Below are 16,338 nucleotides of genomic sequence, written 5' to 3'. Positions count from 1 at the left end.
TTTTTAATCATTTTTTTCCAAAGGTGAAATGTGTTTGAAGTTATAAGGGAGACAGAGATAGACAGAGAGAGACAGAAGAGATGCTGGAAATGCTTCTTACTGGTTTCCTGGGCTCGTCCACCTCTCTGATACTGAGGTTCTCCAGAGGAATAATCCCACGAGGCTCCTTATCCTGGAGACACACACACACACACACACACACACACACACACAGACAGCATCATCAACACATGACACATTCAATATGTGCTACCGCTGTCAGAGATGGGATTGGGAGGCTGGACAATTAGGTTACGATCAATGAGGATGACAAGCTGCATTATGGAGAAAAGATCCATCTGGAATAATTTCACCCTTGAAGTTGTCTGATGAAACTGTGACTGAACTGTGATTCGTCATTTCCTTAAAGGTGCGACATGTAGAATTTCAATATCAACTAAATATCAATATATCATTGTCAAATTAATTATGATACCTTGGTTTATTTACCTGAAAAAATGAGACCATGTTTGAGACGACTGGTAGCCTCTATCTCACACCAGTGGTATTGTTAGTGTTTCTCAAAATTAAGACTACATTTCCCATAAAACCCTGTTGCATCCTGTCGCAAAGAGAGGACCTTTGATTCTTCGGTCAAAGGTTTTCTCTTTGTCTTTATTGAAGAGGATAAACATATTGAAAGTGTTTTGTGCCATAAAGCAATCTCTCTTTGTGCTGTAAAGCATCTAGCAGATTTCTCACCAAATTCAATGTCGCACAATGTAAAACGTAGAGTAGAGGCGGGTAGAGGCTGCCAATCTTCTCAGCGATGGCCTCATTTGTTTACGGTAATTACACTAACGTCTCAAAATTAATGCGGTAATGATTTCTGATGCTACAGGTAGCACCTTTAATATCCACTGCGACATAGTTTATGATTATTTTAAATTATCTTATTGTAGGAGGAAATAGATTAGTCAAAGCCTGACAGGATCATGGGACATATCGAGGTTGCGATTACAGCAAACTACAGGTTATTGTTCATCCTGGTCATGCAGAGGGGGGGCACCCGGGGGAGACGTAACCCCACACCCTGCATCCTCCAGCGACCGCTATTGTGTCTGCATTGGCCTGAGGTTGGTGTGTATGTGTGTGTGTGTGTGTGTGTGTGGGGGGGGGGGGGGGTCTTGAGGAACAGCCCCTTGTCCCGTCCTGTCGTCTTTCCACTAATGAGGGAGCACAGCAGGGAGGACATGCCTGGGGACAGGGGCTCACAGCTGGATGGATGGGTGGGGGTGGGGTTAATGGAGAGGGTCTGAGTGTGTGTGTGTGTGTGTGTGTGTGTGTGTGTTGGTATTTATACATACACGCGTGTCTTTGAGCATGCCTGTGTGGCCCCTGCCCACACATATGTCTGCGACGTGATTATGTACATTTGTGTGTGTTGGGGGATGGGATGTATGTGTGTGTGTGTGTGTGTGTGTGTGTGTGTGTGTGTGTGTGTGTTGAGCATGGGGTGACAGGAGTTGGGGGAAGCACTTGGCTTAGCTGGGCCAGATGTGCTGCACACTTCCCAGATGTTTCCCATGATGCCTCATGTTGATTGCTGGTGTGTGTGTGTGTGTGTGTGTGTGTGTGTGTGTGTGTGTGAAAGAGACAGAGACTGAGTGTTGGCATGTGTGTCTCCTTTATTTCCTCTGTCTCATCATTTCCCTTCCAATCAGATCACACTTTATATAATGTTTTTCATGGTCACAATGTGATGTTAAGGTGCCATTCAAATGAGCATCTGTGATACGTCAAAACATTTATTTCAATGAGACTTCACACACACTGACTACTTACTGTTGTGTATTCAAAGTAGTAGAGGCAGTTGTCGGTCAGAATAAACCACCTTCTCTTCCACGTCTTTACCCTGCCGCCTGTGGAGAGAAACAGAGCAGAGTTTTGACTTAAAACTGGGTCCATTATAGACCAAGTCAACTTTGCTCGAGTCCCAAGTCTGAAGTCAAGTCTCAAGTCTAAATGTAGAACAGCAAGTCAAGTCAGAACAAATCAAGAGTCCAGTATCAATTTAATATCTTAAAGAAAACTAAATATCTAGGACTTTTCAATGCAATATGGTTTTAATAGGATAAAAACTTGGTAAGAGCATCATGAGTTTGATTTCTATAATCAGTTTCAACTTCAATAAATTAAATCATTCCATACAAATTCAGAAAACAGAATTTAACTTCAGTCGCCTGCTGGAACAAATCTCATCAGTTTCAATCCAAGTCATTTACACAAACACAAGATCTTTTGTCGAGACTTTAGAAACCTTTTCAAGTCATCAAAGTCAAGTCCCAAGTCACCAGAACCCAAGTCAAATCAAGTTCCAAGTATTCTCTTCATGCATCAAGTCTCGAGTGATTAAAATTGGGATTCGAGTAGTGTTAGTATTAGCGCTCGACATGCTAGCCCTGCAGGAAACCTCAGCTCCACGTGCCACATCTGGTTCTGATCATCCGCTCTCTGCGTTATTAGACTCAATCAGAGGGTGAACACTCCCTCCAACACTCCTCAGTCCCCAGAGAGAGAGAGAGAGAGGCCCGAGGCTCGGCCGGCGGAGGGGAGAGGGAGGGAGGGGCGGCTTGTGAAAACAGGAGAGCCGGGGTTCATTCTGGGGAGAAATCCCAGACCTGCTGCCCTGTACATGTGACAACATGGGTTCGCCCGAGGGGGAACGTACTCAACTGGTCTGCAGTGATTGTGATGCATGTTACAAGCTTGACCCGAGAAAAGCCTTTCATATTTCCGAGGAAGAAAAATGTCGAGACTCTGATTGTTGCAGAGAGCATTCCTCTTTGGGCCAAGAAATCCAAGCAGTTCGAGTAATAAACAGTGAATCGAAGACGTGGTTGTTCCCCCGAGCATCTATCAATGTCTGAGCCGACGCCTTTTTACAAGGAAAGGTCTAATTCTAGCAACTGACTCATGCTCAATAATACATTATCTTCACCGCAGAATATGAGGAAGCAAATGAGCAGCCAGCATTTCTTTTCTTTTCAGAGGAAATCCAAAATGAAATCTCCCAGTGAGAGACACAGCCGTCTCTCCTTCTGCCTCCGTCAGCAGATAAATGTAGATTACGAACGGTCATAGTTGTCCAGATTATCGGGATTATTGGATTTTCTGTTAATTAAGCCTCCAATGACGCAATGAGCAATTAACCTATGTAATCAAAGCTATACTGTGGCTATTATTAATGTGCAGTCTGTCCAGTGCTGCAATGTGCATAACATATAATAACATGCTTGCTGACTTTCCAGAATGTGTGCATACGCCTCACCAGTTACTGATGTAATCAATACGTAATACACACGAGGCACAGATGCCACCCTATAATATTGGCTACAGTTCAACACAACATGTATTTAATTATTTCTCACGCAATATTTACTTTCACAGGCAATATGCCCAGAGGGAACCACCTTATTTAATTTTGATCACTTGCCAAATAGAAATAGTGTACTATCATTACAGAATACCATCTTAAGTCAGTCAATATGAGCGAATGTGTGTTTTTTTTCTGCTATACTCAACCATATGGCAGCCCAGAAATCTGTTTACCATAGCACCACATCCCCCTGGTGACATGATTAGCCATGTGTTTCATTTCATCCCCAAACCTGATGTTTATCTGTGTATTCATGCTCGCTGCACGGCCTTCTGTGTTTGCATGTTTCCAGTGTGTTCATATGTTTCATGTGTTGTCTTTAAGGACACTTGAGTGCAAACAAATGTGTGTAGGTTTCTAAATGGTGTGTACATTAAAGATAATTTGTATTATTCAGTTTTCATGATACTGTGGCTCAGGATGCAAAAAATGCTCTTTATGATGTTTTACAAATAAATGTAGTTTAGTTAAAATGAATTTGAAGAGTAAGTCCTCACAGGCAGAACCGTCACAATACTGGACCCTGATTGGCCGACAACACCAGCTCCTCTAATTCAAATTAGGTAAATCTGCTGATTGGAGGCATAGATGGTTTGTCAGTTTAAGTGCTGCAACATTTCCTGATTGAAAGGATTTTAGCAGTTATTTAGTAATGGCAGCCAATCAACACAATCAACACTAGTACTACTGAAACTGCCTGTAAAAAAGGACAGATTTTTTAAAATGCAACTAAATAACTTAAAATGTAACCAATCAAACAAAATCACCTTTTAACATCTTCATTAAATACCTTTGAACATATAGGTAGTTAAATAGAAGAAAATTGTAATTCCGCTAAAAGGGCCCCTTTAATTTGGGGCTGAAATGTTGTCTAAGAACGTTTTAAATATATTTGAATACTATGACATGCTGTACAGACTGGATGATGATGGATTCAGGCACAGCGCAGGCTCAGTCCCGGGGAACAGCAGGCACCTCAGTGTAATGAGAGCTTATGGAGCTTCACAGCCTCACAGTAGAGCAGCAGTCTGTGATATCAAACTACCTGACAGGCCAGTACAATGACTCATTCAACTGCACTGTAAACACACAAAAAAAAATCCCCATTCTTCCCCTAGTAAAGCAGGGCTAAAATTAGCGTGGAATTCACTAATGGGGGAAACTGGAGCTAAAATGGTTTGGCAAGCGCAGCCGGTGGGACAGAGAGAGAGGGAGAGAGATGGATGGAGAGAGAGAGAGAGAGAGAGAAAGAGAGAGAGAGAAAGGGATCCCTCGAGGAGGAAGAGGAGAAGCAGCGGGAGGTTTTGAGGCCTGGAGGGCAGGAACAGAGGGAGGAAAATGGCGGGGGGTTTCCGTTAGTTGGCTGCAAGACCATCCATACAGCGGTTTACGCATTCTCACAGCGCAGACTCAAGCAGCCCATTCACTAAAGCTGGAGCAGGAGCTGTATGAGGCGAAGGGCAAGTCTCTAATGGTCCGTAGCTCAACATGAGGTGAACTGCTTTCCTTCCACACTGCTGAAGGAGACGTAGCCAGACTGACCTATGGGAGCTTGGTGTCAAGGAATCTGTAAAGACGGAAAAGTCAGATACATCAGAGCGTTAACTAGAGACAAACTGTACAGCCTGAAGCACAATTTGTATTGCAGCAGATACCTTATAGCCTTTGAAACACGGACCAACAGGAATTTGTTATTTGGTTCACTAGCTAATGTTTTTGAGTACATTTTGAATGCTAAATGTGTCAACTCTTAAACATATAAATATATATTTTTTGGGTATTTTTCTTCAACCACTGCTGTGAAGGAAAGCAAATAACTTTAACTTCACTAGAGGTTATTCTGTCGGATATCAGCACGCCCACTCATCTTTATGCTACCAGCTACCGCTAGCTGTTGGTGCAATTTCAGAGCATTGCAAACAGTAGGCAAACTACGTGATCAATGTTATAGGTTTTCTTTATTTAATTTATTTAACGTTACCCAACAGAAAAAGCTCAGGTGGTTATCTGCTTATACCTAATAGTCTGGTCACATCCCATTATTACCAGTCACTCTGAAAACACTCAAAACACGACTACATAAACCAAATAACAAATTGCTGTTGGTGTCATTGCCAAGGCATTTGAAACTCAGGCTTCAAAAACTTAAGGTACTTCCCATCTGCTACAATACAAATTCTGCTGCAAGCTTTAGAGTTTGCCTCCAATTTAACGCTCTGACGTATCTGACTTTTCCTTCTCCAGAGATTCCTTGCTTGTTGTGTATATCCGTATCAGCCCCTAACTGTTGTAGGAAGGGACGGGATAAAAAAGGGGAATGTCAGGAGAGTGGTGAGATAAAAAGGTGTCGTCTGTGCTAAGGCCTCCTGGGATCAAAAGCAGCGCTCTGCGGGGCACCAACTGAGACGAGCCCTCGGTGTCATCCAGCTTCCTCCAGAGCCGCGAGAGGAATGCCAAAAGAGGAATGCAGCCAATCCCCATGCAGCATGAGAGAGAGATCGGAAACCTCCCTGTGGCCCTGCTTTTGAACGAGATAACCCGTCACCTCAGGACACCATAACTCACTAACAGCCACTAACAGCTCCGCTACAACCAGGCAATTAGATGAGGCGGCTAGCATGTTCAGGAGCCCGGTTTGGTAGGGAGAGAACGGCAGCCGATGCCAGTATGAGGACGCTCCGTGATGAGCAGGGAGGGTGGTGGAGGAAGGAGGGGTACCTACCTCCTAATGCAGAGATTTAAGAAGCAACAGCAGTCACAGAAGGGTGAAAGGGTGAAAGGTCAGGGGGAGGGCGAGAGGGAAAAAACACACACAGAAGGGCAGAACTTTTGAAAGACACATCGAGCACACAAATCACCGTGACAGAGACAGAGAGAGAGAGGGTGAAAGCGTAATCACACAGACGAGAATGCTTTAAGTGGATGGAAAGGGGAGGAGAGGAGAGGAAAAGACGAGACGAGACAAGATGACAGGCGAGGAGAGAATAGAGGCTTTAGAGTTGCGTCACAAATCTCCTAGCAACCACATCTGATGCCATCATGGAGGCAATTAGCTTTGTGCAAACAATAGCTAAATATATAGCAACCGGCCTAGAAAAAAATATAACTAAAAACGTTTGTTGTTGTGTTGTGGGTGTAGATCCATTCAGTAATGTTATAAGTAAACATGGTTAGGGTTAGGGTTAGAGTTAGCGTTAGGTCTGATAATGTAGATTTGTTAACTTGTCTTTAGACTAGTCTCTACCAAAACACTCTTTTATCTCGAGTCAGCTCAGTTAAACTGAACAAATGGTTTGTTTGTTGGCTTTGTTAGGTAGCTAACTAGCCAGCAGGCTAATTTATCAAAGAAACCAATATTAATGTTAACATGAAACTACTAGCCACTACTAACGCTAGCTTCTATGTTAGCTAGTGTGCAAATTAGATGTGTTTTATCAGTGGCGAAAACAGCACAGAAATTAACCATGACTATTGAATTCTGTTGAGACGGACAAATTGTACATTTAGAAATGCAATCAGTTGTTGCCCAAGAGCTGAGGACCTCCAATATGGCCGACAGAGAGTGCGTTACGTCAGCTGAAAGCCTTTTATAGACAAGTCACACACAGACAACACAAATAACAAACACATCATGGGAGGAATAAAGACTACAGACGATACTCATATGTTGAGGCTCCAGTGACATGAATTAACACATCAAGGCATGAGCTACTTTTGATTTGATGAATGCACGTACCTAGCTTTAACAGCCAGCCTTCTCTGTCCGGGTTGAAGAACGTGTGCGTCAGATCATTCCCATCATCCTCTGGGATTTTGAAGGGCTCATTTTTGATGCTGTCATATAGATTCTGCAGAAAACAGGAGGGAAATGATTTATCAAACTGCGGTGAAATTTGCTCATTCGTATAGAGGAGGCGTGGGAGAGCGGTAGGGGAGATCAAGGACACACACACACACACACACACACACACACACACACACACTCACACACTCATTACAGACAAATTCTCACCCGGAGAAGCTCCTCTGGCAGGTCTCCTCCCTCATTGATGCCTCTATTCATGGAGATGAAGCGCTCGACGGGGGGCTTGTCTCTGACGTTGGGGTTGTGCAGGCTGGTGTTCAGCATGATGATGGCAAACGACAGAACATAGCACGTATCTGTGGACAGCAGAGAGGGAATCGGGTTATGAAAGTGTATCCTGCCACAGAGGGGATGCAAAAAATAGAGAAATTTAGCAGAAAACGCTGTAGGAAGCACAGTGGGCGTACAATAGCATGGACGCCAAATATAAATGAGCATCGCTGGGTTCAGTCAAATAATCTGCACAGATGACGACTGACAGGATCAGAAATATGATAATTACAGTCAGGATGACTCATTATATTGGATAGTAAACCTTAGTTCTTTTTAATTTTGTGTTTTAAAATCGATTCAAAGGTATTTCTATTTTGACAATGAGAGGCAGGGGCGAGAGACATAGAGAAACAGAAAAAGAGACAGTGGTTTAGTCTCTCTTTGACTTGTATATCAGTTTTTTAGTTTTTTAAGATAGTTTTGTTGGCATTTCTGATTTATTTATCGATGAAAGGTGGGATATAGATATAGATATAGATATTAAAAAGAATTTCTTAATTGACCTGCCTGGTTAAATGAAGGTTAAATAAAAATAATAATAATAATAAAAATAAACAAGAAACAAAGAGAGAGACAGAGAGAGTCTGCTTTAGCCTCTCTTCTCGGTGTTCAGACTAACACAGCTGACAGTTTCTTAAGATTGTTTTGATGGCTGGCTGGCTTTGACTATTTGAGATGTGTGTGTGTGTGTGTGTGTGTGTGTGAGAGAGAGAGAGAGAGAGAGAGAGAGTGCTATAGTCTCTCTGCTGTGTGTTAATGTTCAGACTGACACAGGCCAGTGACTGTCTGTAAATGAATCATTCATTCCCCTCTGTCTGTCTCCTCTCTCCCTGACACACTTTGCCCTGGCTGTGCAGCCTATTGTCTGCCTGCTACACAGATTCACTATGCTGCTCTGCACACTGACACACACACACAAACACACACACACACACACACATGCATGCATACACACAGATTGTGGTCAGACTCTATGAATCTACTGACGAAAATGGGGAGAGATGGCAGAACACACACACACACGCACGTACACACACACATTTTATTTGTCAAACTTCCTGAATCTATTGTTCGGAGAGACAATCTTGTCTGAGAATAACTTCTGTGGAGACATGCAACACAAAAGCTGCACCATGTGGGTAAAGCATTTGGACGGGGACAAAGTCAAAGTCTTTATCTTGCATATTGATGCTGCTGGGTGAAAACCTTGCATCTCCAAAACGTCAAAGAAAAACCGCCGTGTTTGTAGCTTCACCACCATGCATTTCTGATTATTTGTCATTATTAAACAGGCTTTGAAAGACTTTCATAAGCCCAAGGAGTTGGAGAATTTGCTGAATCCACAGAGGGTCAGGTAATCCTCCAATTGAAGTTAAAACATGAAAATCACCAAAATTGGAGTTACAAGGTTTTCCCATGACAACAGCGATATATTTTTGTCATCGGTGACTCCAGCGCGAGTCAAACCTCTAACCCTAACAGTGTTTACACTTCTCTATCCCTTGCATCCTCTTTGCCAGGAGTAACAAAAGGTTGCTCCATGATCCATCAATTGTGTATTGACTGTTGTGGTTGTAGGCTTTCTATATTACAGGATTACATGTATCACTCTTGGCCCGGGTTGAGTCTTCTTGAATAATGGATGTCCCATGTTTGTTGCTGGCTGTTTACTCAGTGAGCTAATTTGCTGCCGCGAACTGGACTCTGTAGTGACTGTAATCTGGTTAATCCTCACTGAGCCTCAGTTACAGTGCCTCTAATAGCATAATGATTACACTCAGAGGCATTATAAAACAGGCCACCGCTCTGCACTCTGTAATAGACCCTCAGGCAGTACTTCTATTGGCAGATGTGGCATGAATGTTGGCCAACACATCGGTTTTTCATGCTTCGCTCATATGGAGGACGGACAAGCACGCTATTTCGCTGTCCAAAAAAATAAAAACAAAATCCATTGGACTTAAAATCGAGGAGTTGAAGACGTTTCCGAGAGGCTTCATCAGTTCTCATCAGTTGGTAAAAGTGATGAAGCCTCTTGGATGAGTGGCGAAAAACAGCTTCACCTCTTCATTTTTAAGTCCAGTGGATTTTGTTTTTATTTTATTGGGACATTTTACCACCTGGATGACTGAAATGAACCTGCACAGACACACCATTTCATTGCTCACATTACAGCAGCCCACTGACCTGTGGACTGGAAGACCCCGGGGTTACACTGGCAGTACCGCGAGGCAAAAGCCTCCATCATACGGTCGATCTTCTGGGCTTCGCCTGGCAAGCGGAAACTCCACAGGAACTGCCTGCAACACAGAGAGGGAGAGGAGAGGGAATTCATTTATTGATACAAGACATGGCTGTCGTGAATATAGAATTGAATTATGAGTTTAATCAAAAAGTTCTGCTCTCTATGTGGTTTAACCGTCTGCTCACCGTAGAGCTTGGACGAGGTTGAGGTCTGCAAACTCGTGCAGCTCCACAAAAGCCTGCAGCACCTTGATGTTGAAGTCATCCCTGTTGAGAAAAAACAAGAAGAACCAGAAAATAGAGATTTCATATTAGAAAACGTGTTTCTTCCTCCGAGCCATTTTGTTTCAAAGAAACAGGAAGACCATGTGGGGGATATCAACACATCTGGGAGAAGATGCGAGATAGCCAGGAGCGCAGTGTGAACCCAGGAGAAGGGCGGGGGAAGAGCAGATTTCCTCCGCGAAGGCATTTCCCAACCTGGATTCCTTCTTCTCAGCATTCCTGTCATATTTCTTCCCTTATTCACGCGCGAGGCAGAGCGGCGGAGTCTGGAAGCAATTTAAACAGCTGGCCCGGCGCTCGAGTTCCCCCCCCCCCCGCCCCGAGGCACCTATAGGGCCGCTCGGCTCTGCAGACTTGGCGAGGGCGAACGGTGTGTTTGACTGATGGAAAAAAACAGCTAAACCGAATCCACACAGGGTCCCTTTTGTCAGAGGTTTGTTTGACCGTCGGAGGGGTTTTAGAGGGAAAAGTCAACAGCTGCTCTCAGGCTGCGGCTACAGCTTCTCTGATCTTGTTTGCTTTACATCGAGGTCCATGTTCCTCCATCCTGGACGCTCTTTGTGTTTTGTATCGCTCAGATAACAAGGAAACGGAGGAATTTTCAGAGCGAGCATTTTGCGTTTTTGTGTGGAAAGACGCTGCGGAGAGGTTTTTGCTGCTTTACAAGAAAGAAACAAGCAAAGTTGCATATTACAATAACATTCTTTGATTTTTTTTGGGGGGGGGGGGTTGGGGATTGTTCTGCTTGCTTGTTTGTATTTCTGAGCCCGCTGATTGTTTTTGCTCAGACTGTATTGCACCGCACATTGTAGTCTGCAACCAAACCGAATGAAATCCTGTCCTGAGAGGTTTGTGCGTGTTGGTAGAAGGGGAACGGGGCCAGGGTTATAGTTGAATTTATTACAGAGGTACTCGGATATGGCCTGTTGTTTGTGACACAGAAATAAAACACACACACACATAGAAACACACACACACAGAGTTCTTGTGATAACAGTGAGTGGATTGTATGTGACAAACAAAGCTAAATTGTAAGTACAGGAACAATAAAAAAAAAGGGCTGCGGAACAAAGACAGGAACCCTGACACCCCTCCTGCCTCGGTCTGGAGCCGTAATTTAAATGCCTCCATCCCTCCTTCTCTCTCTCTCTCTCTCTCCTCCTTCTAGCCATTTTTCTCTTCTATTAGCCCTCCTTTCCATCTGTTCCTCTCTCTCTGTTTCCCTCCTCCTCTTTCTCTTTCTCTTTCTCTCTCTCTATGGGAGCTACTCAGCATGTAATGATGGGTTCCAGCTCCTAGCATAAACTCAATTAGTGATAATTACTGAGCGTAACCCTTCAACCTATATTTACCGGTATTTCCACTGAGTAGGTGGGCTCTTTGATGATCCTCCATGAATAAAGTCTGTTCCCTTCCTAACAAGGGAGTCCCCAGAGCCCCCCCACCCCCACCCCCACCCCCTCCATCAGTGAGCTGGGGGAGGGGGTGGGGGTGGGGGTGGGGGGGGGGGTCTTTCACTGGTTCATCTTCTGTCTGAATACAATTGCTCATCTGTCTACTCATGCACAATCAGCAACTTTTAGACAGAGTAAGACAATGCAGACACACATGTCCACAGCTGATGTTTTTCTGCGTGGATAAAGAGCTTAACTTATGTAAATTTTGCGCAGCCATCATTTTGCCAGAGAATGTGTCGCAGATATCTAAACTTGGGACGAAATGTTTCAATTTTAGATTGCTTTTTCAAATGTGTTTTTTTTTTAAATTGAACAGAAATCACACTGCACATTTAACCATCTCACCTCATCACCCTGCAGCTCTGCTATCTGAGACAGTCTGGCGTGAGATGTGAGGAATCGGACGGCCGTTTTATTACCAGTTATATGCAGGTGGAGTATGACAAGACACCCACGCTACCTTCAAGATTCATGTTTAGGGGGGGGGGAACCAGTCATGTTCTCCCACTTTCAATCAATAAATCCAGCCCATAATTTCCTGCTCTAATCACAGCGGGGGCATAAATCTGCCGCCAGTAGGGCCGAAACGAACGGCAGGGAAAAACAATTTCTCCGGCGGCTTGATAGACGGTCTGGCTTACCGCTCCCCTAAGTAGTCTCCGATGACGGTCTTGTTGAGGCCCTCGCCTTTGTAGAGGAACTGGGAAATGTCTTCAGGAGTGTGCTGCAGCAGGTCGTTCTCCAGCAGGAACTGGATCCCCTGGAGAGGAAGAGAAGGAGACAAGACGAGGCCGCCTGTTCAGCTCAATCAAGGACGGATGATTTGAAAATGACAGGGTTTCACTGCTGAGGATGGATCGCTCTGCACACCGGTTTCAAGGCTAGAGAGAGAGAGACTGGAGGCTGTGGTGGTTTACGGTGAAGATGTGAGGGACAGTATAGGAAAAGAAACGGTACCTTTTTGGGATCCATGTTGAATTTCTTCCTGCCCATGGCGATCTGTTTGTTTCTCTGTGATGTTTTGCTGGAACACAAAAACAGAAAAGTGGATATTTAATTAGGAGATTCCTCTAATTTACCCTCAACAAATGCCCACATTGAAAATAACATATTTGCCTAAAGTGCACTTTCTTCAGAGTTGAAACTGAGAGATTATTTCCTGCCAAACCCATTCAAATCATTAGTCTTCTATGTATGTATGTTCATGCCAAAATACAATCTAAAACACACACATGCACACACACACTCAAACTAAAACAAAAAAACATCCACCTTTAATGTGGATATATACCAGAGTTGGCTGATAAATGACAGATGAGAACATAAAGCAGTCGTGGCCTCAGCTACAAACAGCACACACACACACACACACACACACACACACTGTGGATGCACAGTGATTTATCTATGGGAAGCACGTACGGTACGTTCACCCTGATTGATTTATACAGGGAAGCTGTGCTGCACTTTGACTATGATTGATTTATAGACCATGAAACTGTCGGGTGGAGGACGTCTACCGTCTGGCCAAGTCACCACAGACTGCTGTTTATATCATATAGATTATAGAGTGATTCTGTTAGCATCGTGCCAAACAATAGGTGTAATAAGTCAATATTTACATTTATAAAAGCATAAAACACACAGGTAGGCCTGGGCGGCACATGGAAGATTCACCCATACCGATATTATGAATCTCTCACTGGCCTAATTTTGCTGATGGTATGAAGTCTTCCTCACTGTTTTCTGAGCTTTTGAGAAAAACTACAATATAAAGTCACATCCGGTGACTATTCTAACATGAGTGCAAATGCCGAACCCAGCTAAGGCAATCAACTGAAGTCAGCTGAAGATAGAGACGACCTGGTACAGAAAAAGGACTCGGCCATTTGGGCACATTTTGACTTTAGCAAACATGATGCAGAGTAAAACGAAATGTAAACGCTGTCGGAAAGCAGCAGCAGCTACGACAGGGAACACAAGCAATTTGTTTCACCACTTCAAATATATAACCACCTCACTGAATATGGTGAGTGTATGGCAAAGCAAAAAGAGGCAGCTGACAAGCACTTATTTACCTTAAAGAGATGTCAGACACATTTTCATTTTTAGTTTCTACTAGAGCCATGATGCTAGTGGTAAATACGGGTATTTATGAACCAGGGTAAAAAAAAACATAAACAAAACAATAAATTACTGTTTCATTCATCGTTATCGAGGTAAATGTGACAATATAATTGGATTTGAGGTCTTATCGCCCAGGCCTGCACACAGGATCATACCACACAGGGTTAATTAATTGATAAAAAGGTATTGCAGATTGTATTAGAGAGCCGAGCATCACATGCACACCCAGACAAACTGACTTACCTCTCTCCAACACACGTTAGCTGCTCGATCTCCGTCATGACCTCAGCTATCTCAAACTTCAACCTCTGACAGAGACAGAGAGACGGAGAGAAAAGACACAGTTGGTTTTCCTGGAGTTGGCTTTCTTTCGTTAAGTTAAACGGAAAGCTTTCCGGCACGAAACGGGACCGAGAACGCACAGCAAGTGGTGGAAAATTCATTTCGTTTTATGAGTGAACTGAGTGTGATAACGGGAATGTTTCTTAATTTGTGTTACTTACAGCATGCAAATAGGCCCATAAACATAAACAGCAGGAACTACTTTTTATGTGTCTTAAAGGTCAAAGGCAATAACTAGAGTTTAGATTGAACACAAGCAAGAAATTATACTCATAAATGCTTTTAAACGATATACAGTCCACTGCTGCACCTACAGTATTTTTGTTTGGACACACATTAAACATTGAAGTCCTTTTTCAGAGTATGTCTAAACAAAAGATCTACTATAAATAAGGCAAACTAAAATTATTAACATCAAACAAGCATATCAGCACAGAGGCTTTCCCAGCTACTGAGAAACACACAAACACACACACACACCTCAATATCATCGAGCAGCTCTCTCTTCCTGCGTCGGATGTTGGACAGTTCATCCCTCTCCTCCAGGGACAGATCCTCAGGAACTGAAACACATAGGAACAGAGAAATACATCAAAACTTAACAATCATCTGCAGACACACACACACACACACAGCTCACTTCATCCTGCACAGAAGAGAAGAAGAAGATCACAGGCAAAAAATGAGAGGATTTCTGTAGAAGAGGGAGGAGGGCAGGGATCGTCTAATCTACCACCTATACGCACTTAAAGAGTTCGCATCAGAGAGGAAAAACCAGCTTGAAGATTCATCCTCCTCTTGCTCTGTAAAGTGATGAGTGCTGCTGCTGCTGCTGTGAAGATTGTTTCACCTAGTTCAGCTGGAGCAACACATATCAAGAGCCAGCGTGTTCGTCTTAATTAACCAGAGAAAGAGAGAAGGCGAAGGGTCTTAATTATTCCACTTGAAAGTGTTTCACCCCCCTCTCTCTCTCTCTCTCGCTCTCTCTCTCTCCCTCCCTCGCTCTCCGCTTGGCCCGGGGGAATATTCTATTAATAAAACCAATCCAGATTAAGTTTCCTTTCATTAAAAGTGAATTTGGTAATTTAACACAGCCTACGACCCCGATTCCCCCGCCGCGAGGGTTTTTTTTTTTTTTTTTTTTTTTTTACAGCTGCAGGGTGAAATGAGCGAGGAGGGCTTTTCAGTGTTTCTTCCCCTCTCTCTCTCTCTTTCTCTTTCAGTCCTCCTTCTCCATCATTTTCCTCTCTTCCTCTCTCTCTTAATTTCATTTCTCTCCCTCCCACTTCATTCCTCAATTTCCTCCGTCTCTCTGAAGCCACCAGCGAGCAAAAAAAAAAAAGAAAAAAAAGAGCCTCTGTGATCTTGCTTCATTAAACCAGCTTAGAGGCAGAAACGCACGCCAAATCTCGCCACAGGAAAATGACACATCTAATATCACAGCCACAGCTTCGTGCCTACAAGTTGCTAAAGGAAAAAAAAAAAAATCGACTTGTTATTTTCCTTGCAGGCGAGAAGCTGTGCCAATTAAAGTGAAACAAGGTCAGCGGGCTCAAGAGAAAGCATTCAGCCCACTTTTAATTTGACAGTTTGCGAAAGAGTTGCGTTCAAGTATTGTAATCGATGGCGTTCGCATTAACAGTGAGACAACACACTGTTTCTAACCTGGTTATGCAACGCTGTGCGGTACAGTAGAGCAGTGATGGGGGTCAGGTAAACAGAGGGAGAGACAGCCGAGGGATTTCCTCCGAGTCGGCCATGTTTTTAATCAACAATAGAGGCGGATATGAACGCAAAACGACTGTGAGTGGAATCCAGTGAGGAAATAAAGACTCTAATTAGGCCCGGATAACCTCAGGCTACCTCGCTGTACTTATGCAACATGAATCATGAGCGCTGCTACTGTCGCTTTAAAGCCAATTAGGCCTCTTAAAAAGTTTCTCTACAGAGCGCTTTGCCTTTAATATTCTACTTAAGTGTTGTTTTCTGCTGGATTTTTGTCCCCCCCCACGCAATGAAATGTGATGTCTCAGGTGATATCTCAGACTCCACTGGTCTGATTTTGATGAAACTTGGAGAGGTGATGCATCTTCGCACTGTGTTTCAGTGTTTAAAAAATGACACTGATTGGCTGAATGATGCCACTATTATTAAAGGTCAAAATTTCAAACTTTGAAACTGCTAGATTTTGATGAAACTTGGAGGGAGAATGCATCTTGATGCTGATTGGACCAATGTGTAGTGTACCTACATTATTTGTGGGTGACGACATGGTAATTTGTTTGAAATCAGGTTTAAGCACATCATTCCTCAATCCTTTTTCTATT

At 43.4% G+C, this 16,338-nt stretch overlaps 1 protein-coding gene across 1 annotated transcript in view; it reads right to left on the bottom strand.

Moving 5' to 3' along the window:
• Positions 1-16,338, bottom strand: part of LOC139916281 (cytohesin-3) — a 31,988-nt gene that overhangs the window by 3,768 nt on the left and 11,882 nt on the right. The window contains exons 2-11 of the mRNA XM_078290619.1: positions 14,492-14,574; positions 13,913-13,977; positions 12,500-12,566; positions 12,184-12,302; positions 9,987-10,067; positions 9,744-9,856; positions 7,431-7,579; positions 7,155-7,266; positions 1,825-1,901; positions 101-172 (exon numbers count right to left, since the gene is read on the bottom strand). Coding sequence (XP_078146745.1) covers positions 101-172; positions 1,825-1,901; positions 7,155-7,266; positions 7,431-7,579; positions 9,744-9,856; positions 9,987-10,067; positions 12,184-12,302; positions 12,500-12,566; positions 13,913-13,977; positions 14,492-14,574 — 938 coding nt within the window. The remainder of the gene's footprint in view (positions 1-100; positions 173-1,824; positions 1,902-7,154; positions 7,267-7,430; positions 7,580-9,743; positions 9,857-9,986; positions 10,068-12,183; positions 12,303-12,499; positions 12,567-13,912; positions 13,978-14,491; positions 14,575-16,338) is intronic.

The sequence above is a fragment of the Centroberyx gerrardi genome, chromosome 20, assembly GCF_048128805.1.
Source record: "Centroberyx gerrardi isolate f3 chromosome 20, fCenGer3.hap1.cur.20231027, whole genome shotgun sequence".
Lineage (NCBI taxonomy): Eukaryota > Metazoa > Chordata > Actinopteri > Beryciformes > Berycidae > Centroberyx > Centroberyx gerrardi.
Note: the sequence above shows the minus strand (reverse complement) of the source record. Positions and strands in the feature narration are given on the sequence as shown.